This window comes from Lutjanus erythropterus, chromosome 6, assembly GCF_056507025.1.
Source record: "Lutjanus erythropterus isolate fLutEry1 chromosome 6, fLutEry1.hap2, whole genome shotgun sequence".
Lineage (NCBI taxonomy): Eukaryota > Metazoa > Chordata > Actinopteri > Lutjaniformes > Lutjanidae > Lutjanus > Lutjanus erythropterus.
The window spans coordinates 10640246-10668103 of NC_139322.1; the positions used below are offsets into that span (position 1 = coordinate 10640246).

The window sequence follows — 27858 nt, forward strand, 5'->3', positions numbered from 1 at the left end:
TGGATTAATATCACTGCAGCATTAATGTTTATATTCATTTTACTGCTGTAGATAATAAGATTGTAAATTTTATGCATTTTCTTTAAATAATAGTTGAAATTGCCAACAACCAATTAATCATTAATAATTTTTTCCTAATTTTTATCTTTTAATTTTCATTTTAAGTTCAATTTTAAATTATCTTATTCGACAAATGGCTCAACCAGACAAAACTATTTCAAATGAGGCTCAATTACTGTCATTTCTAGACTAGCAATTAATTATCAATTAATACATTTTAATCTGTTAAATTCTTAATGACTATTAATTTACTAATGATTAATCATTAACATCCCTTGCAGACGTTCAAGGTTGAGCTAATTTCAACTACCTTATATACTGTTGGGTAGTTTAATCTATGGCATCATATTCTATAAGATCATCATATATCTGCATTGTTTGAGAATTTATATTGTTATTTTAGAGAAAATGTTCATATAGAGATATACTGTATATTGTATATTGTAACATAGCCTACAAATATCAATTAATTATTTATAACTCATATCACCCAGCCCCAGTCTGGCTGAAATCTAAATTCTGCTTTTCAGTTCACGTTTCCAATAATGCTAAAATCTCCCAGAGAGATCAGAGATTAAGTGTCCTCTGTTGTTTCTGTCACTGTTGCTCAGATATCTATGATCGTCCTCCAGTGCCGCCACTCTGACTAACACAGACTTTCTTCCCTTCCTGGATGCTCCCACTCGTTCCGATCTGACCCCACAAGGAGCAGCGTGACCTCCCGTCCGACTCACTGCTGCTCTGCTCTCTCTCTCTCCGCAGTCCCTCGAATCAACGGTCACTCCAAATCAGAGCGCACTGCGAGGGACTCGGCCATGGGTTACGACAGCGCCTCGGTAATGAGCAGCGAGCTGGAGTCCAGCTCATTCGTTGACAGTGAGGAAGACGAGGACGCCAGCAGGTAACATACTACTCCACATCACAAAGTATTTCCACTCTGTCCTGACACTCAGATCAGTTGCTTTTATTTGCTTCTAATTTATGTTTGTTTTTGTGTCGTTGTGTATGTTGTTTTTTTAAATGTCGTGAACACAGTGTCATGTGATAATCATGAGAGTTTTTCACCTGACATGATATATTTTTCACACTGGTTTATGGCTAGGGCTGCAAATAAGTAACATTTTCTCCTTTTTCCAAAAGACCAAGGTGATGCAGTCATATTTATTGTTTTCAAATCAAATCAAGTTTATTGATACAGCACATGTTAAAACAACCAGAGTTGACCAAAGCGCTGTACAAATTCAAACTAATGACACAGCAGTAACTAGTAAAATGACTTTAGTAGCTAAAAAGCACAAATATTAGTAAAGAGGTGTGATAACAAAAAACAACTGGAATGATATAAACCAACTATCAGAGTATGTGCACTAATGTAAGAATGAGGCAGAATAAACCTTGTAGTTAAAAAAGAAATTGAATAAATAAATAAATGAATAAAAGATTGTAAAAAACTAAACCAACTAAGAGCATCTGAAGGCCATTAGAAACATGTATGTGTGACTGTAACTGTCAGTGGAGGGGGAACATTTGAAGGAAAGTAGAAAGTACATCAGAGCTTTAGAGGTGACAAAACAAAAGTCTGGTCTCCCTACAGTTAAAGGTGCTTGTTCTGAAGATCTAAGAGACATAGAGTTGGAGTAAGAGCAAAGAAGTCCTGAGATATTTGGGGGTACAAGCCCATGTTTTGTCTTTCCAACACCCCAAAACCCAGAGTTATTTTATTTACAGTGTCAGACACATACAAGCAGAAAAAAACCTCACATTTGTAAAGGTGGAATCAGCATAAGAAATTATTAATCAATGATCAAAGCAGTTGCTGATTATTTTTTTTTCTTTTAGTCAATGAATTGATCGATCAACTAATCCAGGGCAACTATTAAACTATTTTGATAATCGATGAATCTTTAAATTAATAATTTTTTATGCAAAATATCAGAAAATGCTGTTTTCAGTTTCTCAAATATGGAGTTTTCTCCTTTTTTGTTTATTATCACATTAAACTGAAAAAAATGTTTTACTCACAAAATGAAACAGACTTCAAGTTTAAAGACTTCAACTTTGAAAAACTGGGATGGACTTGTTGTACAGGGTCAAGTGAAAATTGACTTTGAGCAAGAAGATTTCTGACCCACTTGTCTGATATGAAAAAAAAAAAAAAAAACCATTAAAGTTGAGGCCTGTAATAATTTCGTCTCTGGTTGTTGCTTTAAATAACAATCAGCTCTAGTAGTGAGTGAGTCATATTAAGTTGAATATTGATTAGCAGCACAGTATACTGTATTAACTGTATGTCAGCTTTTTTTCAAGGCAACATAAAGCAACTTACAGACATTGTGTTTTGACTGCAACTTGCAAGAGGGAAAAGGCTTAACAGCACTATAAAGAAATTTAGCAAACAACGTGACAAATGATTTGGATCGTTGTTATATAAAGCTCTGTTGTGTCTTAATGTTTTCTTGTATTTTGTTAACCTCCTCTTGTCCCCTCTTGTTCTAATCCTCTTTAAATCATTATTTTCTCTGTGTTTCAGGCTCAGTAGTTCCACAGAACAGAGTTCTTCTTCACAGCTGATGCGCAGACACAAGCGCCGCCGACGGAGGCACAAAGTGGCCAAAATAGACCGGGTGAGCACCTCTAAGACACCTCCAAGACTCTTCACTGTCCCTGCTGAAATGAGAAACAGATGAGAGGGCTGACTGATGTAGACTTTGTGCCACCTTGACTATTTCTGATCTGCTTCACTTATTGTTTTCTCTTCCTGCCTTTCCAGTCTTCATCCTTCAGCAGTATCACAGACTCCACTATGAGCCTCAACATCATCACCGTCACGCTCAACATGGGTAAAACATGACATGTCCATTATTATGATTCATTTTTATTTGCGTATATGATTAGTCTTTGAGTTTCGAGTCCTAAACAAGTTGTAATGTGCCCTTCATCAAATGTTATTTCTTTTTAACAACAGTTCTTTGTGCAAAACTCCAAATGTTGAATGAAGTTGGAAGTTGTGTTTTTTTCCAACTGGAGCTCAGTAATGTAGCATTTATGTTTTCTCTTGTAGTCAGATTGATTCAAACAAAGTAGATCTGGTGAATTAAGTGTCAACTTGCTGAGAATGAATAGCATTAATGTTAGATGATTCAGGAAATGAAGGGAAATGAATTGATTTGTGGCACACTTTTTAAAAAACATGCATTTTAATGTTTGGATTTGGTGTAAGGTATCAGGTATTTTCTAGTCAAAATGCTCAGGCCCATGAGTCAGCAGTCATTTAGTCGAGTTGGAAGTCTTTTTTGATTTTAATTTGATGGTTGTGACAATCATTCTCACGCTTAAGTGATTAATTGCCTAGAAAATATTTAAAAAATGTGAACACTTCCCAGAGCCCAAAGTGATGTCTTCAGATTGCTTTATTTGTCTAAAACCCAAATACTCTTAATTTATGATCATAAATGATGAAGAACAACAGCAAATCCTGACATTTCAAGAGCTGGAACCAGCAGATGTTTGATATTTCTGCTAGGAAAATGGCTGAAATGATTAATCAATTATCAAAATAGTTGACAACTAATTTTTTTCTGATCCACTAATTGATTAATTGATTAATCACTGCAGCGCTAATCTGAAGTCTTCAAGTTTTCACTTAAGTCCCAAGCTGTGACTCGAGCCCACACCTTTGATAGATATATAGGTTTAAGGTGGAAGTATGACCATTAAAATGTTTTGTTAGACCTCACATTGTGCTCATAATCACTCCTTTCTTTGTCCCTGACAGAGAAGTACAACTTTTTGGGTATCAGTATTGTTGGTCAGAGTAATGACCGGGGAGACGGCGGCATTTACATCGGCTCCATCATGAAAGGAGGAGCTGTGGCTGCTGATGGAAGAATAGAACCTGGAGACATGCTCCTTCAGGTACACCAGCACATGCTTCTCTTTTTATGTGTGTGTGCGTAATGAAAACACCTCTGCAGCTGCTGTTTGCGCAGTGTGAAAGCTGAACGTGACACATAAAGAGACGACAGACATTTCCATTTGAGGTTTTGTAGCCTATTAATAACCTCAGCGTTGTATTCACTTCCATTACGTGGCTCTTTTGTAAAAGTTGTAATTCTGCCTCTCCTTTTCCTTCCTGTTATTGCCTCTCTTTTCATCTCTGTATGACAGAGAGCTACAGCTACACCCACTATAAAACACATGATGGCAGATTACAGTTTGTTGTTGCCCTAACATTTACAATATAGGTTTTATTTTGACTGTTTCCCAGAGAAAGCAGCTTAGGATTTGCAGGCATCTGAGGGCCTAAGAGCACAGCACGTTTGAGCCCTTAGTGGAGCTGCAAAACATGTTTGCCATAAAAACATAGTATGATTATGTAATGTGATTTGATATAATGAGTTAATTATATATTTTGTTTTTCTGCCAACCAGGTGAATGACGTAAACTTTGAGAACATGAGCAATGACGACGCTGTGAGGATCCTCAGAGAGATTGTTTCCAAAACTGGGTAAGAACAAACAGCTGGATCAGACCAACTACTGAGCGCCGTGATTATTTAACTCTGCTGCAGAAGATTATCACATGGAGAGCGTAAGTTACTGTACTGTAGGGTGTAATCTTATACTTCAGACTAACCCGTAAATCAGATGGGGCGCTGTTTGGGTATTCAGGGGATTTAAAGAATTAGAGGAAAGCCTACTGACTAAAGTCATGACTGTAAAATACAAACATATCCCTGCAGTTAAGCCATTGTTGTCTAAACAGTGTGTTTGTCGCTGCAGTAGATTTGGTGAATTTTCAGACCCTTTTTGAACAGTGAGCTTGTATCAGCTACTTTCCTGCCCCGCTCTCCTGATGGTTATACAAGTTTGGAGCAAGCTTTTACTGTACACACTGTACATACAGTAATGTAGTGTTTCCCAAACTTAGGGTCGGGACCCAAATAGGTCACAGACCTGTTTTTATATGGCTGCCAACTGGCAGAGTAACATGCATGCCGCGTCTCCTCAAATAGTGACAGGCAGCGTGGGAATGAGAGACAGAAAGCAACTCCCCATGATAACAAGCCTTTAATACCAAATGATTTTTCAATTTCAATAATTATCTGAGCTGGGATCAGATTCTCACAGTTTTTTTTTTCCATGCCAACACGGGGGCAGGCTTTAAAAATAACTACATAGAAATAGCCAGTCTTCTTGCTGATGGTCTTGGTTGCTCATGTGGGTCATATAGAAGCAACAGTATTAAACTGAGGCTGTTTCACATTGTAGTACATTTAACTACCCCTTATAGCATGGACTTTTGTGTGTCTGCAGAGACTCACGTCCTATGACAAACCCTCTAGTCTATGTCATATGTTAGGGGTCAGGTTACCCACAATACCACCTTTCCTAAGGAGGGGCTGGTGGCTTTTTGCAGGTGAGAAATGGATAGCCATCTGTGCTGGAAATAAAATGTTTAAATTAAATAGAATTTAATAAAACAGAAAGCCAAATTGAATTGAGGATTCAATCGTGACTCCCCCACGTCTTACTCATGAAAATTAGGTGACCAATATTAACAACCATGTTTTGAACAATGTTCCTAACAGAACATACAAAACCCAGCGAGAAAACCCAGCAAACTTTACAGACTACTCAGTCCAGGCATGATGGGAAATGTGGGCTGTCACGACTGTCTTTTAGTATGAAGTCTCATTCGTTTGCCCTGTTAAAGTTCATGCAGTTCACCGTTAATACAAACTCAGCACTCCTGTATCTGGTTCACATTAAAAGCCCTTTAGAGTTTCAGTGATCAGTGCAAGTTCATCATGAGGTTGTGAGAAACTTAACATTACACTCAGCAAGTTTGATTTTTGCTTTGATGTACTTTTGAAATGAAATAAGTACATTTCATACACATTTTAAATTCATGGTATGTAGTGTAATGTGTCGGCTTATAAGTGTAGACATTATGGAAATTCATGATGTTTTTTTTTTTTGTATTGGGTCCTGAGGAGACACCAAGTTTTTCTTTTGGGTCTCAGGCTGAAAAAGAAGCAGGAACCCCTGCTCTGCAGTGTGAATATGCAGTTATCTTGTGGTGTCATTTAGTGACTTGTGGTGCTTTTCACAGAAAAACACTGACTTGATCTCTGAGCTGATGGTTGAAACGGTAGAACTGATAAATGTCGGTGTAGTGGACAGTCATCTCTTTACTGCTGATGTTGCATTTTTTGTCTCTAAACAGATTTTATCTTTGTTTCTTCTCCAGTCCTATTAGTCTTACTGTTGCCAAATGTTGGGACCCGTCTCCACGAAGCTACTTCACCATCCCTCGTGGTAAGACACACACTATTTCAACAACTTATTTTTGTTGCATTTGGAGCTGTGTAGCTGATTTCCCTGAGCAGGTTTGCATCGGATGATGTTTGAACTGCACCTTTAATCAGAGTTGCCTTATTTACTGCATTTGTTCAGCTGAGCCGGTGAGACCCATCGACCCTGCAGCCTGGATTTCACACACCACCGCCTTGACAGGACCGTACCCGCACTATGGTAAAGACAACCAACCACCACCTCCATCACACACTTTGAAACATCAATTCTGTGGTAATTATGACAGCCTTACAACATTCCAACTATTAAAAAGCTCCTCTTGTCAGCGTTTTCTCACAAACTCCTCTCCCATCCCAGAGTTTGATGACTTGCCTCTATCTGCGAGTAAAACAGACATGGCAACCATCGTCAAGGTGATGCAGTTGCCTGACTCTGGCCTAGAGATTCGAGACAGGATGTGGTTGAAGATTACCATCGCCAACGCTGTCATTGGTGAGAAAAGCTGAGCCGTGTGGGCACATACAAAACCAACAGCATGACGTTTGTTTCGTTTTGGCTACGATTTTGAGGGTTTTTTTTTAAGTAATTTACTGTAAGCACTGCACAAAACACAAACCGCCCTGAACCTTGGTGCTGTCAGTGACGAATAATGCAGAGTTGAGAAAAAAGAAATCCACACAGCAAACAAATATTTGCTGAAGGATGTTTATTTACTGCTGCGTGACATTTTGACTACCGTCTGTTTCTGATAAACACAGGTCAGACTCTAAAATACTCAAACTCAATACTGCATCAACCATGTGCCAGTATATATTTATGAACCCATTTTCTCTCCAAAAATATAGATTAAATTCACAGAAATGTGTAGATTAGATTTTTTTGGTTTATTTATTTATTTATTTGATAATTTAATTATTTTTATTTTCTCTTTTTTATATTTTCTATTTCTTCAGCCAGTCTACTGCATGTAGTGTTATGTTGTTGTTTTTTAAGGGAGGGAACTACATTAAAATCTTGTTATACAGTCCTGTTGTATAAAGATAAAAAAATTATATTATTTATTTATTTATTATATTATATATATATACAAAAGGTACAAAACGTCACACAGGAGCGAGCAAACATCCTTCAAGTGGGAACTTTTTGTTGAACGGATCTTTCTGTTTCTCAACTCTGCCAGGTATTTTGTGAACCAGCACCGTCCCACTGAATATGGAGATGTTCGTGTGCATTTTTTCATTATCGTTCAATGAGGAATAAATCCCCAGTAACTCTTTAAAACAAACACAGAAAAAAAAGAAGAGTTAATATTTCGTAAATAGTACAAAGTTGAATTAAAAATGTGAAATTTGAAAAAGGAATTCTGGAAATTATTAAATCTGTAATCACATACCAGCTTCTCTCAAATCCCTCAAGCAATTTCTTTGAGGTTGTTTATTGTCCCTAAAGACAAGACGTAGAATCCGTTCCAACTCATTTGTGCAAGTTTTTAATTTTTCTTTCTCTTACGACAAACGAACACAGAACCTACATTGGACAAATGGAGAAAAGTGAAGCACTCAATCATAAATGTATCACAAAATGCTTACCTTAAATGGGTAAATTAACGCTTAAAGCCTTAAAGGTAAACTGCATTGTCAAATAATAATAATAATAATAATAATAATGATAATAATAATAATAATAATAATAATAAATTGCCATATATTGCAGGGTACACTTTCAAATGAACCTGTAGGGATACATGTATATAGCAAGAGAAATACAGCATCTATAAATAAATAGATGGAACCCTTAATAATATATACAACAAAGCAAACATCAGTGTATATGTACATTAAATAACTATAATGAAATTTATCTCTACCTGATCTAGATTGCATATATTAAATTTAATGGGTCCCCAGTGAGAAATCCTGCAGGCACCAAAAGATGATAGTAGTAAAAAACTGTTGATGAAGGTCACGTACAAATGTCACAAATAAATATTGCAAGTTAGACAGTGTGTAGGAGTTTACTTGCAACTTTTTCCTTAACCACAAAGTCAAAATCTGAGGCCAGAAAATGATTATGCATAGTTTTGGCATTAACCCCTCCAACTTTATTCAAGGTTCTTGCAACATTGTGCTGCTTGTCCACATGTGGCCACTGTGGTTTTTTCTGCATATCGACAGTATTTTTAGCGTCTGTTCAAAACATTAGAGCTGGAGACTACATGTCTGTGTGTTTGTTGCTGTGTCAGGTGCTGACGTGGTCGACTGGCTTTACTCCAGAGTAGAGGGATTCAAGGACCGGCGGGATGCGAGGAAGTATGCGAGCAGTCTGCTGAAACATGGCTACCTGAGACACACCGTCAACAAGATCACCTTCTCCGAGCAGTGCTACTACACCTTCGGAGACCTCTGCCAAAGTACGGCCTCTCCTCTCAGTGTTTCAACAATGCAGCTCATTTATGGAGTCATAGGAGTGTCATAAAGAAGAACAAATCTTTAAAAAAAAAGAAAAAAGAAATGTGGAAATATAAAGAAGAATAACAGTGGAAATAAAGACATACAAAGAACATAAAAAACAGAATATAAAAATGTAACTAGGAATAAAAATGAATAAATAAGTAAATAAAAATGTGGAAATATAAGGACAAATAAAACACAAATGTGAAAATATGTAGAGAAATAAAATATGAAATAATAATTATAAGCATTTTCATTTATTTGTTCATTCATTATATTCATTTATATATATTTTAAAAATATATTTACTTTTTGCATAGAAATGATTCTATATTTTCTGTGTGTTTTTCAAGACATGTATATATTTGTTTTATGTAATGTAATGTAATTTCCCTGTGCTTTTGCTATTTCTTGAAGGGCCAAAAGCTTTGGCATGAAGGGTTAAGAGAGAAAAAACAGGGAAAAGAATGAATAAAAATATATAAATAAAATAAATAAATATATCTTTGAAATATATGTATACATACAGAAATAATGCAAAAACAAATGGAAATTCTTATAATTATTCTTTTATTTATCATCCCTCTATATTTCCACTTTTATATTCTGATTCTTTTACAGATGTTTTGTTTTTTATGGCACTCTTGTGATTCCATACTCATCCACATCTATGACTTGTCTTTATGAATAGGAGGATTGTACTAACTCTTTCCCTCTCTGGTTCTGTCTTCTCTCCAATAAGACATGGCATCACTCAACTTAAATGAGGGATCCAGCGGCGGAGGTTCTGAGCAGGACACTCTGGCACCGCTCCCTCCCACCAGCAACCCCTGGCCCCTGGGCGGGCAGCCATTCCCCTACCCTCCCTTTCCCTCCGCACCTCCCAGCTTCCCGCCAGGATACTCAGACCCGTGCCACAGTTTCCACAGCGGGAGCGCGGGCAGCCAACACAGCGAGGGTGAGCAATCAGAGGGAGGGGCAGAACGGGCCTTTGAGCTCTTCATCAGCCTTTCATTAATTAATTAATGTGATAATTTGACTCAACATGCAACATGACATTCTCCCTAATCTAAGTATTCTTGACATATGACGTCAGTATTAACAATTGTCTGACTCATGCTAATGCTAGCTTTTCTGACTCACCGGGCAAGAAGTTCACATTGGATTGCATTATTATTCATTGAAATATGTGTATTCTAAAACGCGTCCTGTATTGTCAAGGTCAATCATGAGCATCTTGAGTCATGCAGCGGACAGCTCTGCAGTACTGGGTGTGTACACGAAACAAAACCCCCATCTGATCAACCGTGTGATTACAAATCGCCAATCGAGTCCATCCCTCTCCATCAGTTCTCGAATGTTCTTTTGTTTTCATTTTGAATCAGAACGTGCTCGTGCTTTGTGTTGCTGCTGCATGGTTTTTGATATCTGCACTGAGGGAGAGCGGAGAACCAGAGAACCACCAAGTGGGTGGCTGTGATAGTGTGCTTGTAGTATTTAAACCAGGCAGTCCAGACAGATAATGGTAAGTTACATGTTACCATCTATCAGTCTAATTTCCATTGTTTTGAGTGATTCATCCAGACGTCGTCATGTCTTTCAGCCGGTTGTCACTCTTTCAGTTGGTTTATCTGCAACCTTTGAAACGTGGAAACGTGGAATGACAAAGATAAGAATAGTCATGTGATGTATTTTAATATGAATTTGTAGTTTCGATTCTTTTGGCACTTGCAAACAAGTGTTCATGGGTAATTATGTGTCTGCCTGCTTGTTCGAATGAGTGCATGTGTGCGTTGTTTGCATTTTTGACGGGCAGTTTGTCCATAACTTTTAGATTTTTTTTTTTTTTTTACAACCCCCATTCCAAAAAAGTTTGGATGCTGTGTAAAACATAAATAAAACAAAATGTGATCTTGCAATTGAAAACAGTACAAAGGCAATATATTAAAAGCAGGGTTAGACATTTTTTTTTCTAGCTGATGACAGTCTATCATGACATGACTCAGGCAGAAATCTTCTTCATGGACGAGGTGCTGTTAAATTTTTAGTCACATTATGTGAAGTCACGTGCCGATTTCCTTCTCGACTCTGTGATTCCGATTCGACTCCGATTTATCCTGTGTTATAGCAGTTAACCAGCAGCAGCTAGCAGTAAACTTATTGTTACCTTGAATAAATTACGTATATTTCTCAGAGTGTCAACATTGTTGGAAACATTCGAATAATGTGAGTACACAACTCAACAAAATGTATAACACGGATCTAGGATTTTTAGACATTTTAATGTGGAAATGTTACATTATCAGTCCGTCCAGGATTTTACAGGCTGTTTTGGGGATTGTTGCGAGCTAAAATGGCTGATTTTACAGCAGCTTTTCTGAAGAATTGTGATGCATGTTGCAATGTTTTTAGGCATCTTTTGCAATGAAATTACAGAACCAAGTGAAAATTGCAACTTGTTCCAGGGAGAATAAAATTGCACTCTGATTGTTCTCAGTAACCTTACCAAAAAAATGTCACTATTAAAAAATCTGCTAGGATTCCACAAAGAAGCAAATATTTTCAACTCAGACTCAGTCAAAAAAAAAAGTGCTCAAAGCATTGATAACTGTCAATAACAAATTCAAATGCTGTATACTTTTTGGTACCCATGACAAAATAAAAAAAAAATAAATTGTTGCAATTACAACTTCCTGGAGGGACTGACATATTATAGCTTTAAGCTTAATGTATTTCAAATGATCTGACAGGAAAAAAATCTGAGATTCTTTTAGTCTTTATTTTTTTAGCCTGTGTCGGGATACTTTGGCCAGTCATAGGTCGGTAAAATTGTTCATTGTTGTCATTCCAAACAACCTGGGAATGAGACTCAACAATCAGCTATCTTTCTCCGGAATCGCTTACTGCACCTTTAATGCTTTGCCTTAAAAACTTTGTTGATTTTTGTAAATATTTTGCAATTATTCTGAATTTTATATGATTTGATTTACGTTTTACACAGCATCCCAACATTTTTGGTATCAGGGTTGTAGTTGGATGACAAGGAAAAAATTAAAAAACCATCAAAAAAAATAGGTGTGATATTAGTTATGACCACACGGGCCAGATGTACAGTTGTAGGGTACATTAGGTAGTACTGGAAGGGCTGGGAGGTGTGTGTAATTCTGTTGTTCCCTCTGTTTCTGCTGGGCAACGGTAGACTGAAGGAGGAGGTAGTCCCAGGACACTGGGGGAACCGGTAAGCCTGCTAACCCCCTCTCCTCCTCTGCCGCTCTCCTTCTCTCTGCTCTCCTTTATCTCACCACTCATCCTCTTCATCTTCTCCTCTTCCTCCTCTCTATCTCTTGTGCTCAACATTCTCCACATATCATACTGTGGCTTTAAGGTTTTTTTTCCCCCTCCGCCCGACCCATGCGTGCCATCCTTCTTCGTTACGTGTGTATCCTGTGTGTGACTCTCCTGACAGTCCATTCTCCCTCTCTGCACCTCTGGGCATGCATTCGTACTGTGCTGGGAGGTGCATGATGCAGGATGATCACACCGAGGCTTGTGCTATCATTCTCACTGATAGGGGGCGATCATGCACCACTTTTACCCAGTACTGTTGGGCTCATTGCGGAAGGGGAGTCGTGGAATGTTTGATTATGCTACTGTATGGTACACCTCTATCAGTATGACGCCACCAGAGTGCATTAACAGCACTGAGACCTGACACTAACCCACTTTTAAAACAAAATTGACAATGTGAATGTAATGACTATGTTAAACAAATCTCTGGTATTATTCTGTATTATGTGGTAGTGTCTTTCTGGTGCAGGTGTATCATGTTTTCATTTATAATAAGTGAATGTTTCAGTGTTTGTATGAATATCAGGTGGTAGTTTCTGCAGGTGGAACTCTGGGGAGAAACTTTTTTGAGATAATCATGTTTGCCCTTGACTGTTGACTCTTGCTAGATTGTCTAAGAAAATATTCTGTCACACTTTAAACAAAGTGCAGTAATGTATTAATGCATTTTACTGTGTATTGCACAAGAGGTTTCACTTAAAGGGATAGTTTGGATTTTTTTAAAGCGGGGTTATATGAAGCACTTATTGATAGTCAGTGTATTACAGTAGATGGTGGTCAGCACACCCCCGGTTTGTAGAAGCAGCAGGAGCACCAGTGTAGGAAGCTAAGCGATGTACTGCTGTGGACAGGGTCAGCAGTGTGCACTTTATTTAGAACATTTTCACTGCTTCTCCTGTAAACTGTAATTATTTAAGTCAAAGATTTCATGAAAAGCAGCCAGACTGTTTTGGCAAAAAAAATTACCTCACAGAACACTAGAGTGAAAAAGTCACTTCTTTGCATGGGGTTTTTCTCTTGATGCACAAAAGTCAATAATCAGAAATTCTGTACTCTTGACTCTTTGATTCCCTGTAACACTTTTGTACCACTGCTTCCTATTGATGACTGAGCACGAGCAACTGCAGATCAATACAACCTGGCTAAAAAGCTAGCACATGGAAGCATCTAGACTTCTATGAAGTTGAAGGCAAAAGGGACCTGGACAAGAGCCACATTGTGTACACATTTTGTCTAATTGTGGATCATTACAGATAGGCTTTGTTAAAAAGTAGCAAATAGTCACAGTAAGGGAAAAATAAATCATGTATTGAAAAAAAAAAAAAAAAAAAAAAAGATGTGTAAGGATTGTTGTGTAATTGCATCGTAGCCCTCTGAATCAGAAACGAATAGTGAATTGCCAAAAGATTCCCACCCCTGCAGAGTGGGAGGGGAGTTCCCAGTCTACCGTTAGTTTGCTCGTGTTATTGTGTGACTTCAGTGAATCTCAACTAACCTAAAACACCAAAAGTCACACCACAACACAAAGAAACTAACTGATGGAGGCAGCAGGATACAAGCAGCTCCCATGTTCTGTAAAGTGAAATAACTGTTTTTGCCAAAAGTGGCTTTGGAGAGTGTGATATCTGGCTTATATAACGGCAGTTTCCCATCAGAAAAGGCTGTCAGGTGGCAAGATAAAGCAGTGAAACGATTCTAAATATATACACATACTGATTTTTTTATGTGGCTAAAATACGTCTTGCTGGTGAACCTGTCCATTTCAGTACAGGGTTAATCTTCCTACACCAGTCCTCCTGCTGCTTCTGCAAACTGGCACATGCTAATCAACATGTACTTTCAGTAATATACTGATGATGGATGAATACCTCATACAACCCCACTTAAAAAAATCTGAACCATCCCTTTAATAACATGGATATTGTCTGTGGCTTCCTTAAGCTTTTAATATATTTTGTTTAACGTGTGACCTACTGACATGAATCAGTAGCAGAATCAGGTGGTGTGAATCAGCTGCAGCTGATGAGTCGGAGCTGCTGACTGTGTGTTTGTTGTTGAGTGTACTTTTACTGAAAAATGCTGAGCTAACATGTCTGTGTTTTTCTTCCTCAACAGGAAGCCGAAGCAGTGGATCCAACCCCAGCGCAGGCAAAGGTAGACGCTCCTCCCCACAGGAGAAGGGTCAACGGTCAACATGCAGCGAATCAGAGCCCCGCGTCCGTGGAGGGAGGCGCGGTGACAGGTCCGCCAGCCAAATGAGCCATCACAGCCACGCCGTCTCCAGTCACAGTCACGCCCGATCAAGTCTCAGTCACAGTCAGTCACACAGGAGTCACTCCCTCTCACAGAACAGCCACCCGTCCTTCACCTACAGCCACGCCCCCTTCACACAGCCGGGGCCAGGCTCGTGTGCCCACAGCGAGCGGAGTCATGCCTCCTCCTATGGCCCCCCGGGCTTGCCTCCCCCTTATTGTCTGGCCCGTCTGGCCCCCAAGACCTCGGTCAGCAGCAGCACGCCCCCCGGAGCCCCTCCTGGGAGAGAGTTAGCAGCCGTTCCTCCTGAGCTCACCGCCAGTCGCCAGTCCTTCCAGCACGCTATGGGCAATCCCTGTGAGTTCTTTGTTGACATCATGTGACAGGACAGTGCCTTTAAAACTCATCGAGCACAAAACAAATCTCCCCGTTCACCCCCGTCATGCCCTCCTCTCTCAATCCTTCTGACTGTCTCTGAGTTCAGAATGTAGACTACTGCTATCTGTCTATCCCTCTGATGTCCAAGCAAAGGATACCAGGCAGCAAGCGCACAACAGGAGGGAGTCCTCTCTCACACACACACACACACACACACACACACAAGCACGGGTCCTCTGTGGCTGAAAACCCTCTTTTGTATTGACGTGACGTGTACAGTTTGTGAAACGTGAGTGGTATTCAGTGTGGTGATTCTTTAAAGCTGCCACGCAGACATTCTCGGGAGTGTGTTACTCTACCTTAGGATATTTTCTGTTCTGCAAGACCTTTAAGCTGGCTGGGCCTGGATCTCAATCCCCCAGACCCAGCCCGACGACTACAGCCCGCACTTAGGAACATTTGTCTGGGCCTAGAACTTGGAATCGATCTCCTGACTCATATCTGTGAGTACAGATACAAGTTAGCACCAAACCTCTGGCCCCATTTGCCACCGGCTTATTTAAGCTCTTAACCTGCCAACTACTAAAACGCTAACCCTGACAAGTTCACGATGTGTGGATTTCTTCAACTTCATAAGGGAGGCCCTGTAGCCAGCCGTTAGTTTAACTAGGCTGCATATTGCATGACTGTCTCAACTGCTTTAAAGAAAAGAAATTTTATTAATACATTTTGTTTAAAGTATTACCATTATCGGGAGGAGGCGTTACCCTCCTGCTGATGTTCTAAAGGAAGAATCCGTACACTGGATGATTTTTGTGATGTTATTTATGTGATCATGTTGCATTGATGGTGTCATACTTTGTCTACTGCGGCTGACTGACAGACAATCAGACATCACCCTTCGTGAATCAGTGGTCAGTCTCCACTGTCCTAGCTGTGCTTTGTCGAATGTATCATTATTCCTGTCAGTGATTGAACCCTGACATTCATAACACTTTGGTTAAAGGAACAGTTTACGGCATAATCATAAATACATATTTTCCTCTGGCCTGTAGAGCTACTTACACATCTAGATTGTTCTGGTGTGAGTTGCAGAGTTTTGGAGTTATCCACTATAGAGATGTCTGCCTTCTCTCCAATATAATGGACCTAGATGGAACTTGGCTTGTGGTGCTCCGGGTGCCAAAACAATACAGCTGAAAAGAGACCCGGTTACTGAAGATAATCCACAGAACATGTTGTGAGCAGTTTTACTGAGAAACTACTGTCTTTCTGTGGAAGACAGCAAGAAAGTAGTTTCTAAATGAAACTGCTCACAATTATTTTGAGTAACCGGATCATGATTTCTGGGAGGAAACACTGCTATTGAGTTTTTTCAACTGTATTTTATTTTTATTTTGAGCACCGCAAGCTGAGTGCTGTCTACTTCCATTATATTCATGCTTGGGAAGTAATGGATTACACATAACAAGAGTTATGTTTTATTACTGTATTCCATTACAGTTACTGGGAAAAAAGACAATCAGATTATAGATACATTTAGTACAAATGTAATAAAATTATTATTGCCATTATAATTTAAAAAAAAAGTCTCATGTCACAAGTCTCACAACCATTCTGGTCTCTAGTGTGAAATCCAGGGACGCACAATATGACGCACACATTTTTTTCAGCTTGTACTGATAACTGATGATTACATGCTTGTCATGGTGAATGTCAAAAAAGATAACAAATAATTTCACGTATTTGTATTTTAAAAAAATGTTCTTATAGCATATAGTTTATGCACACCTGAGGGGTCAGAAAGGCTCACATGTGAGTGAGCGAAGGCGGATGCTTTAATATTCTACAGCTCTGACTAAACCAAATCTAACTGACAACGCTATGACAGAACAGTTCTGACTCTTCAAATGTTCATTTAGTTTTTCTATTAAAGTACATCAGAAGACTTTTCAAATATACTTCGGCTTTTCAAGAGCATTTTGCTTAAGAATTCAAATTAAATGCTTTGACAATCTGTCACATCAGATAATAGTATAGCCAAAATTTATCGGCTAATATACGCCACTAAGCCACTACTGGTCAGTAATTTATCAAATATTGCACAAATATTTTTTGTGCATCCCTCATGAAACAACTCATAATCACGTCCTCTAGTGAAAAAATGCAAAGTGAAAACTTGACCCGTTTTTTGTCTTAAAAGCAAAAAAGGGGAACAGCATCAGAGTACAATACAGGTTCTGCCTTCCAGCTTTGAGATTCGTAAGACGAACAACCGCTAACGTTAGCTACACAGAAATCCAGTTGGCTAACCTGTCAATACTACTGCTTCTATTGCTACAACTGAAACATATTTTGGGACCATAGGTGGTCATACTGGTGACCGGGATGGTGTGTGGGTAAAAACACAGCCCCAGACCAAAATAAGTTCAAGGCAGTTTAAGTTAGAGCTATTACAGCTATTAATCTGAATGTGAATTCACTTGCAAAGGAAGCGACAACAATTAATAAACTGAACCATGAACACAAAACATCACTGACTAGATTTTTTTAGGAGGTAATTAGTAGTTATATCAGAATACATTTTAAAATAACCCCCTAAACCCTGATTATGTTTACGAAAAGACATTTCTACAGCCAGTACCTCCAAAACTCATCAGGTCACACCAAAACAATATACATGGATAAACAGCACTACAGGCCAGAGGAAAAACACGTTTTTGATTTTGGGGTGAACTGTCCCTTTAAGTAAGCAAATCAACTTACAAAACAGGATTGCAAACAGTGAGCACCCATCACAGCTGTGAAAGCAAACTCACAGGGTTGACATGAGATGAACCGATTTGCTGAAAGCATCACGTTTGTCTCCTTCGCAGCGAGTGTGAGCTGCGACACAAGTCAGTGCGATAAAAGCCAAAGCCTCACAATGTGTGGTGGATATTTCTTAATGATGCAGGAGCTGTCTGTGATGTAGATCTCTATGATTATCACCTGACACTTCTCATTTCATGACTACAAAGTGACTTCAAGGGGGAATCCTGGCCTTCAGATTCTGATCCCCTTGCAAAACAATGGCAAACCCCTGTTGTATCTACCTAAAACATAGTTACAGGAGGGAAATAACACACAGACACTAGTTTTTTGAGCACTTTTCCATTTTGTCTCTCCCTCCCTTTAGTATGAAACACTGTTTGCAATCAAAGCTTTTTCTTTAAGTTTGTTTCTTTACAAAAGAAGAATAAATTGTACATAGAAATTTATTATATATATGAATAAAAATATATATGTTAAAGATTTTGTCTGCATTTTCCATGTTAATCACCTGTAATGTTTTATCAGTGGTGGATTGTTACTCAGTATATTTACTCAACTACTGTACTTAAGCACAATTTTAAGCCACTTCACTTGAGCATTTACATTTTTTGCAAATTTCTACTACTTCGCTACATCTCTGAGGGATATTGTACAGTGTATAGTGAATATTGGACTTTTTACTTCACTACATGTATTTGACAGCTTTAGTCACTTTACAAATTAGATTTCTACATGCAAAACACATGACAGTACAGCTGAAACAATTAGTCAATTACTTAAATCGATTAGTCGATAGACAGAAAATTAATTGGACACTAGTTTGATCATTTTAAAGTCATTTTTCATGGAAAAACATTTCATGGTTCTAGCTTCGCAAATGGGGAGATTTATTTATTTTCCTACCAAGTATTTTATCGTTTAATGTATTTTTAATAACTTTGAAGTTTGGCAGTTTGGTTGGACAAAACATACAATGTTTTATTGAATGACTGTTACTGATAATGTTTTAAAAATCAATGGTTTAAAAGTAAGTATTTGTAGTTTTACTTGCAGTTGAGTAGTATTTCAGTACATCAAAGCTACTTGAGTACAGATTCTCAGAACTCTTATCACCAAATGCTCATGTGACTTTTGGGTACTTTTTACAACCCTGAGGTAAGGATTTGAATACTTCCTCCCACACTTCATTTTATCAAAATGTTTCACCCTAAACTCCTCTTTTTTAGGAGAACCACTAGATGGAGACATTTAAGTGTAAGTGTAAGTTACTCCTCCTAACAGTACTTAAATTCAAAGTTTGATGTATAAAACGTGTTCTGGAAATGACTGCATGCAATATGACTAAGAATGTTCAATCATTTTTAACTGGTAAATGACACAATCAAGCACTTCTCAAGACTGGATGATCACTCATCATTCAGGTGGCTATAAAGAAAGTCAGACTAACTGTAAGATGTATAATGTCACCATAGCACCCAAGTGTCAGCCGCACTGCGCTCACACTCAACACCCTTGAGTGGAAGTTCCGAGCACTAGCGTGTACTTTCCCACAGTGGGCTGACGGTGTTCTCAAAAAGCTACACTGCAGTCAAAACCAGCACAGACCCCCAGTGCGCTCGCTTGACCCTCCAACCACATAGACCTATGTTTGAAGACCGTATTGTCTGATGGTGACACTGCTCTCACCCACATGTGTTCAAAGAGGTCAGGAAGGAAGTGATGTCAAAAGCTCAAAACAACTCCCTCGCGTGTGTAGGCGTGTTAAAAGTACCCTACTAGTGAAGCGGCCCCCAGAAGAGCAGAAAAGTCTCTGATCGCCTGCATATTTTTCATAGTAAAGACTATCAGGTGAAGTGAAAACATGTAGTTGCATATTGACACTGATTTGTGTCACAGCTGACATAGTTGCACTTTGACTCTGAGGCTGATGTCAGCCTACATGCCAGCGCACACACCCTCATTTACCAGCAGAATGAATACCATCACTATGCTGCTTACCAAAAACTCAAATGTATTTCCCAAGTCAGTATGTTAATTGAGCAATTGGGATTTGCTACAGAGCCTGTAGCTGAAAGTAGTAGGGGGAGTAGGGGGAGGCTGAAGAGTAAGTGTGGGAGGTGTTTCTTGGCCAGGGCTGCGTGGGCTGATGTGGTGCCGATTTCTGACATCACAGTCTGAGGTAACCTGCGTGTATGCTCTTAAAGGTGGTGGGTGATATATTAGAATGTCAAAGGCCAAATCTGTCAAATGTCACTCATGTATCATAAGATCACGATGCTGTGTGAGCATGACGCAGCAGGCAGATCTTGTAGCGTTCTTAAGCACGAATTGAAGCTGAGTCACGGGCAGCATCCTTGAAAAATTCTCTCATGATTAGTCAACAAATTTCCCATTGTCCTAATGTCAAACCTCTTATTGTAAGGAAGTTCCCTTTTCAAATGAAGCAAACAACTGTCAAGTTGTTTTGGGTATGGGGCACACAATAAATCCTTCAACCGCTAACCTTCTGGTAGCTTCGCTTTCATTTTAACACAGTGAAGTAGTATTCATCCCGCACTTTTTGTTTCAGTTTCCCTATCCCTCTTGTTACGGTGGAATTAATAGCGCCACAGAGATGGTAGATAATAATAGCAGGTGATTTGAGCCAAGAGGGTTTTTCAGTGCCCTCTAAATAAACTTGTGACTTTGCAGGAGTAAATTGTACGCTGTGACAATGACTCATCATTCCCGATTGTGGCTTGATTGCAGACACCCAAGAACTACCATACTTCCTCCAGTTCAAGTATTGGGAAACCTTTTCCTCAATTATATTAAAAAACACTTTAATATTTAATTTCATATTTCTTTGTTTTGTGGATTTTAGTAATCTGCTTTGTTGTAAAAGAAAGTACCAAGAAGTGAAAAAAATGTAAAACTAAAGATAAAATACTAAAATAATAATAATAAGTGACAAGTGAATACAAAAAATACTTGAGTGAAAGTTAAAATATCTGATATTTAATTATATTTACTCACGTGTCTTGAGTAAATGTGCTCACATTCCACGCCTGGTCATCTGTTTCCCCTGAGAAAATGATAGTAGAACAAAAGCAGGAAATTCCCACCACTTCAGTGACAATCAGCTTAAGCTTTGTTAAACAAACCATGCACTTCAGACCTAAACAAATTAAAAACAATTAAGCTACAGTGAATGTCAAGGAGATTGGGAAGATTTAGATAACAAGTAAAAGTACATTTACTTTACTTAACCTTTATTCAAGTAAACTACTCTAGTTGAAAAACAGCTCTTCTGAAATCAGCTAGAAATAATCGTAAAAGTAAATTTTTAACTGGGAAAACTCATGTGAACACCCCTTCAAGCAGGAACAACATCTAGGAAAGTCAGGGGAAATTTTGTTATACTACTTGTTAAGCTGTCGTCAGTTGACATTTTTACATCATCATAATTCACAAATGACATGTCTGTTTTTTGCTCACATGCAATTTGTAATAAGGTTCTAGGTTGTACGTGTCCACACACAGTGACCCAGATTAGTTAGAAAAGTTGTTTGTCAGCATTATCCTTGATAACAACTCAGGCAAAACATTATTTTAGTGGTTTAAATATATGTACTGATGCAGCGTCCATGTTGTTTCCACATTACGAACTAAAAGCTCATGAACACACTTAAGTTTAAAGACTTCCCAACTGGAAATGGGAGCATCTGAGCATGGGTGCAGTTTGCATTGGTTCAGGGGGACCAATTAAACCCCTAGCTGAACACATTCTGGTCCAATTAACTGGTATGGTTGCCTGCACAGGTTGATGGACCTGCAGGCTGTGGGTCAGCTTACTAGATTATACAAAGGGTTGGCACAGGCAGGTCATGTGAATCATACTTACTTACAAAAACATTGCGCAAATTTGTCCATTTTCCACCTCCTCTCTACCCAATCTGTCACTCCTTCTCTCTCTCAAACACACACGCATGCTGCTGCAGTGGTGCGACACCAACAAGCCCGTTCAGTGCACTCTCAGCTCAGCTGATTGGTGCTCAGAGCATATCTAAAGAGATTAAATCCTGGAACTGTAGAGTCCATTTTTCTTCTACACAGTGCAGCCAAACACAAGGCTAAAAAGTCAGTGTAGGCTTATGCATGATGGTGTTCTGTTAAAATTCACTGGTAAGATGTGAAGGATGAGTCATTTGTGTGAGAAATAGAAATAGATAAGAATTAATGGTTGCTTCTTTAGCTGCTATCAATGTGACAGCAGGCACATTTCTGGAGAAATGCTAATAGCTGGGGTCTATATCTGGTTTACTGTCTAGTTTTGCCATTTAAGTAGCGTCAGATTCTATAGTATTTCTCACAATATTCTATCACTCATCTGGCAAAATAGTCGGGATATGATACCGCTGTTTTTTTTGTTATGTTTTGAACCGCCTGTGCATCCAAGTGGCACGAGAATGCAGCATTAGTGACATCTAGCTGTGAGCTTGCAGACTGCAAACATCTCGTCTCACTCACCCCTTCCAAGGGGAGGTAGAAGGAACTACGGTGGCCGTGAAAAACTTGCACAAAACATCAAAGGTCGTATCTAGAGCCAGTGTCAGGTTTGTCTGTTCTGGCCTACTGTATAAACATGGTAGTGCAACATGGCATACATTCTGAAAGAGGACCTTAACCCTCTGTAGATATAAACAGCTCACTTTTATTTTTATTTTCAGGTAATACAAGACTGAAAACATAGTTCTGATTATTATGATTTCTGCCATATTCTGTCAGTAAATCCCTGTAAATCTTACACACTGGACAAAATTAAGAACTTGAAAAATTTAAGAAAAAAAACATAAAGGTCTTGTCATCTAGGTTGGTTATTTAATTTCTGAACATCCAAAAGGTGTGATGCTTTATCAATGATTGGGATAAGTGCAATGTGTAAGTGATTTTAAAGTGTACTCAAAAATTACATGAAAAAAAGCAGCACTTGGTAAGTCATAAACTGTTTTATGATTTTATGATTAAATGGTTCTGATGCCATGGAGGTTTTTCCAGGTATGCAGTAGTGGGTTTTAACTGGGGCAGGTTGGAACAAGCGCAGCATGACAGCAACAATAATTCATCATACTGTTATCTTAAGCTTTGACCAAGTGCTATGTTGTAGAAAGAGCTGCCAGAGCTATCAAAGCGGGGCTAGTCACAACATGAACGGAGCGAGGAAAGCAGTAATCTACAAATATGATCAAGAAGTGTATTCAGCTACAGCTGCTGGCACGAAAGAAGCACGGAGGTAAAGCAGAGGACAGAAGATAACCTGATCTCTTTGTAATGGTTTTTCATTTCTTTGATTTTCTGCCAGTAACACAATATCTTATATCCTTAAACTGACATTTCTAGTCTGGCTGTATTAAGATTTGTCACTGATGGAAACTTTTTAAGGTTTATCTTAATAAAATTATCAAAACAAAATGCAAACATGTCAGTTTGTAGGGGTACTTCCCATGCATAACAGTCATTTACACACTTCCATCATGTATTTGACTGATATTAATCATGCTTATGCTCACTCTCATGCTTTAAGTCACGCCCCCTGAGACAGAGTATGAATAACCTGCTCAGCTGCTGTGGTGAGTAGTTTGTTTGTGAACACTGAGAGACCACAGCAGAGGGATTTCTTCATACAACATTCATTTTTCAGTTTCACAACATCTCTGCTGCATGACATCAACTCAAGAAGAATATTAAGGGTGTTCAGGTATTTTAGACTACAGCTACAGATTTAGAGGAACAAAAAGTGCCTTTTGAAATAGAAAAAAAAAATAGATACCTGGAATATTTCTTGGATTGGAATACCCTTGGATTGGTCTTCTCTGAGGTGGCTTCATCATCCTTAACGACAAGTCTGGGGAGCAGACAAAGTATGGCTGTGATCCTGTGGGCTCTGGGTCTCTCTCTGCTCCTGCAGGGCTGTTTGTGCAGTCTTGGACAGACTGAAAGAGGCTGTGAGAAGTGGAACGGGGACAAGAACAACGAGACAAATGTTTGCTGTGAAGCCTGTCGTCCTGGTAAGTTATAAAGGAGATGATCACCATTACATTTCTGTGATTTTGAATTGATTAAATGCGCTGTTAGTTCAGATGGGTATTTTTCACAAAGGTTCTACAGATCAGTATACAGTATGTACCATTCCTATCCTGAGATTACTACTGTTACACTGGACTACAGGTTTTAAAAGAATCAACATAAAGACAGCATTGTTCTTATACCTATATAATCATGAAGGGAATTTAGAAATTCCCTCTTTTATTCCCACTGTTCAGTTTCCACATAAACTCAGTTGTTATACAAATATGTTGACAACATTATGCTTTCTCAGACCTCAAGAGTTCAAGTTATCCTGTGTAGTTTCTAACAAAAGCAAACTAACTGCTGAGTTGTTTGTGCGGATGTAGAAAAGAAAAACACATTCCAGCCCTTCAGCAGTTCCTCCGTGGTGGCTGCTTGTAACCAAATATAGTTTCAGTGGTTTTACAGCTAATACCACAACAAAGACAAAATGCTTGAGTGGTGTCACTGATAAATCAATTAATTAGGAACTGTGACATATATTTGTGCGTGTCATTACAATTCAAGAACATCTGCAGCAATTCATCAATTATAAATGACAGTTCATTCATCAATTATGAATGATTGTTAATGTCCAAATATTTTGATTTCAGGTTCTTGAATGTTAATATTTTATGGTTTCTTTGCTCATTTATGACAGTTAACTGAATATCTTTCAATTCTGGGCAAAAAAAAAAGATATTTGAGGACATCATCCTTGGCTTTGGGGAACACTGAACACATTTTTCCCCATTTTATAGAAATAATTAATCTCACAATGAAAATACTAATTTGTTGCAGCCCTATAGTTTTGATATCAGAACGTTTCTTTTTCCTTTCGCTGCTTTCCTGTGCTGCATTTCCACTTTCAAAGCTTAGAAATGGATGTCATATTACCTTATGTATGGAGACCTGTTATGTATGAAAAGTGCTAAACTCACTCACCAAATTTTATAAGATCATACAACATAGCTAACTGTTGTCTCTTCTGTGTGTTTGTTTGTAGGAAACCGCCTAGTAACACGATGTGGACCCGACCCGGCAAAACTCTGTACTCCTTGTGAGCCCCAGACGTTTATAGTGAATCCTACAGAATTCAGGTGTATCAGGTGTACACAGTGTGAAGGTATGTTAACGGATCCTCCTGGTTCCTGAATGTTAATGGTCACAAAACTACATAAGACATTTTCTTCAGATGAAATTTGTAAAATGACATAATCTCTTTCCCTCTCTTTGTACGATTAGGCGCTCAAAGAACACTTAAAAACTGCACAGCCACAACTGACACACAGTGTGGCTGTAGGGAAAAACACACCTGTGGTGATGAGCGCTGCTCCTTCTGTGTTGAAACATGTGGCAAAGGAAAGGAACCTGAGAACCGTAAGTAAACTAAAAACAAGCACATACACACCAGATTTATGGGTTACATTGAGTGGCTAAGGTGAAGATGGATGATTGTTTGCACAGGTTCTTGCAGACCATGTCCAAATGGAACCTTCAATGACCAAATTCACCAGATGTGCAAACCATGGAGTAAAAAGTGAGTTATACCCTGCTCAATAAACAGCATCTACCATTGAAGCCATGATTTGTTGTACAGATTGACAGATTTAACAAAAAATTAGAAAAATGATTGTAATTCTACTGCCACTGTTTTATCTTTCTCAAAGGTGTCCCAATCCAGATCAAAAGATTTTGGCCAAGGGAGATGCATTTAATGACATCAAGTGTTCTGATGTTGATGATTTAACAATTCCAGTGCGCCCAGTGATCAAACCAGACGAACCTGGTGAGACGTGATTCTATTCCCATAGTCTGTTTGTGTGTTACTTTCTATTTTTAACTGAAAGCCAGCAATAATTTCTTGCTATCCTCTGTCAGCTCACACAGAACATGCATGGCCGATGGTTTTATCTGCGTTCGCTATTACTCTGATGGTCTTTGGCATCATCGTCATCTTCATTGTGACCATGAAACTCTACCTGAGAAGAAAGAAGCCATCACCACCGATCCCAGAAACACCGAAAATCAGACCCCCTACAGGTGATTACTACTGTTCTTCATGACACATTATGTAAGGGATCATGTGCAGTCTGTGGGTCATTATTGCAAAACATACCCTGACACGGTGGTGCAGGATACGGAAAGGGTCTTGAATCACCCTGAGGAGTTAGTTATTAGTTAGTTATTGACCGATTAGAGTCAAGCATTTAACAAAGCCGTGTAATAAGTAAGGGATAATGTACAATGAGCAGGATATTCTTGTGAAATAAACCCTGACAGGGTGATGCAGGTGTCTTGAATCAGCCTGAAGGGGTTTATTTCACAATAATGAGGTGCTCGCTCTAGGTTATCCTGCTCGTTACTCTTCGTTACTTTGCCCCACAAAATCCAGAATTTGTCACAAAATAATGATTTAAAAATAATTTCATTTATTTAAAAGTGATTTTATTGCTCCTCCAGAGACCACTGAAGGACTGCCTGCATAGCAACGGTCTGTTATACATAGCAACGCTTTATCATTCAAAAATAAAAGACCTTAGAATGCTGTAACTGACCAATCAGAGTCAAGTTTTTTAACAAAGCTGTGTAAAAAGGTCAGGACGAGCTCTTAAATTATTGATTTCACCCCTTCGAGGTGATTCAAGACCCTTCTGCATCCTGCATCACCCTACTGGGGTTATTTCACAATAATGACCAGCTCACTGTACATTATCCCTTACATGTTACATAAATGATACTGATTATACAGAATGTATAAAACTATACTATACTATAAAAGTATTTAATTTGTCCTGTTTTTCTTTCTTTTCAGATGACCCCAGGACATTAATAGCAATTGAATGCAGTTTTCACGAGGCCCAGCAGGAGCAGGGCAGCAGCTCAGAGTCACTTGTCTCCAAGGACTCCTCTGAGCAGCTCCTTTCTTGAATTGAAGAGGACTGGACTTGTCTACCACACTGAAATACTTATTGAAGTTTTACTGAAGTCTGTTAAGGCAAAAAGGATATCCTGATGGGGTCTTCCTTTGTGCTACTGAGCCACAAGTTTTCAGGGATGTCTTTGTTCAGCCAATATGCTTGTTTCTAAAGGAAAGAAGCAAAACAGTGTTCACCCAGCTGCCTTTTTATCCACCCTTTTGTCTTTTATCAGAAGTTCCTGTGAAAATATCGATAGGTCTAGTAAGAGGTAAAACTTTGCTCTACAGTTGCACCAGGATACAATTTTAGTGACCTCCTGATGAGTCAGTAAATATACACTGGGGAGGAAGGGGAATTCTGAGTGGGAAAAAACAAAATGGACTTACAATGGCCTATTCAGCATGTAAATTATGGCAGACAGTGAGGCTGTGTTTTTTCCCTTTCAGTTAGGCTTGAAAGAGTCCTAAAATAGTCATGGGAGGGTTTGAATGAATAATAAAATAACCTTACATTAAAATTACAGCCTTCAGAAACAACTGAAAACAAGTTTTAACGTCTTCTAAACTACTTTCAAACAAAGCAGTTGGACATATTTGTAAAATGGTAGTATAGTGTTTGAATGAGTGGAAATAAGTTTCACTACTCTAATATTTGCATGTCTGAGCGGTAAACCTGCATAGTGTGAATGTACAGTGCAGCTGTGTTGGATCAGTTTCAGTCATGTCTAAGCCCACGCATACCTCCTAAGATAAAGGTTTTATTTTAGCTCCAACACCAAACCGAGTTATCTACTGTTTACTGCTGAATTTTATAAATTTACAACTGGTTGTGTTGCAGCAGCGAAACCAGGACAACGTTGTCTCATTCATGATTTTATATGGTGAAACATGATTTATTATGGGATGTTCTGTTCTACTTATTGTTTTGGTTTCTTATTTAATTCTTATTGTCTATGGATGTAGACTACTTTGTGTGATAGACTGTGGAAATAATAGTGTACACAAGATAATAGCTTTATGTACTACTGTAAACAAAGGTTGGTTTAAATTCAACTTGAAGGCAGTGTGGTATTTAGCCTCTTCCACCCTACATTACCAGGAACTACATGGACTTCCCTACTATTACTTCACTGATGTCAAAAAGTCCAGCAGAGGGAGTTTCCCTATTTGTCAATAGGTACTCCTACATGTTAATTTAAAGCACCAGGGAGTCTACAGTACAATCGAGAGT

General features: G+C 38.6%; 2 protein-coding genes and 1 long non-coding RNA gene across 9 annotated transcripts in view; 2 read left to right on the plus strand and 1 right to left on the minus strand.

Moving 5' to 3' along the window:
* LOC146324904 (segment polarity protein dishevelled homolog DVL-1-like) overlaps window positions 1–16880 on the plus strand; it is a 48332-nt gene extending 31452 nt beyond the window's left edge. For 2 of the 7 annotated variants that reach the window (XM_084720546.1, XM_084720549.1), the window contains 10 exons: window positions 823–961; window positions 2591–2684; window positions 2831–2900; window positions 3836–3975; window positions 4491–4567; window positions 6313–6380; window positions 6519–6869; window positions 8620–8787; window positions 9570–9785; window positions 14291–16880. In XM_084720546.1, coding sequence (XP_084576672.1) covers window positions 823–961; window positions 2591–2684; window positions 2831–2900; window positions 3836–3975; window positions 4491–4567; window positions 6313–6380; window positions 6519–6869; window positions 8620–8787; window positions 9570–9785; window positions 14291–14811 — 1844 coding nt within the window. In that variant the 3' untranslated portion in view covers window positions 14812–16880. Of the gene's footprint in view, window positions 1–822; window positions 962–2590; window positions 2685–2830; window positions 2901–3835; window positions 3976–4490; window positions 4568–6312; window positions 6381–6518; window positions 6870–8619; window positions 8788–9569; window positions 9786–10048; window positions 10643–12026; window positions 12066–14290 lie in introns of those variants that run through there. The other 5 variants (XR_014770692.1, XM_084720547.1, XM_084720548.1 and 2 more) reach the window with 5 other exon arrangements.
* Window positions 2593–23567, minus strand: LOC146324905 (uncharacterized). Its single transcript, XR_014770693.1, has 3 exons — window positions 23430–23567; window positions 20636–20684; window positions 2593–2727 (listed from the first exon to the last, which is right to left on the minus strand). It is a non-coding gene; the product is annotated as an uncharacterized LOC146324905 (long non-coding RNA).
* LOC146324906 (tumor necrosis factor receptor superfamily member 9-like) lies at window positions 23523–27211 on the plus strand. Its single transcript, XM_084720552.1, has 7 exons — window positions 23523–23667; window positions 24714–24833; window positions 24953–25087; window positions 25175–25247; window positions 25378–25496; window positions 25589–25750; window positions 26523–27211. Exons 1-7 carry the CDS (start codon window positions 23523–23525, stop codon window positions 26636–26638), a joined length of 870 nt encoding a protein of 289 aa, XP_084576678.1. The 3' UTR covers window positions 26639–27211.
* The last annotated feature ends 647 nt before the right edge of the window (window positions 27212–27858 follow it).

Coding starts and splice junctions, on each gene's coding strand:
- LOC146324906 (XM_084720552.1), top strand. CDS start 23,523: ATGGCTGTGATCCTGTGGGCTCTGGGTCTCTCTCTGCTCCTGCAGGGC. Junction 25,088..25,174: donor AGGAAAGGAACCTGAGAACC/GTAAGTAAACTA, acceptor TTGTTTGCACAG/GTTCTTGCAGACCATGTCCA. Junction 25,497..25,588: donor GATCAAACCAGACGAACCTG/GTGAGACGTGAT, acceptor ATCCTCTGTCAG/CTCACACAGAACATGCATGG.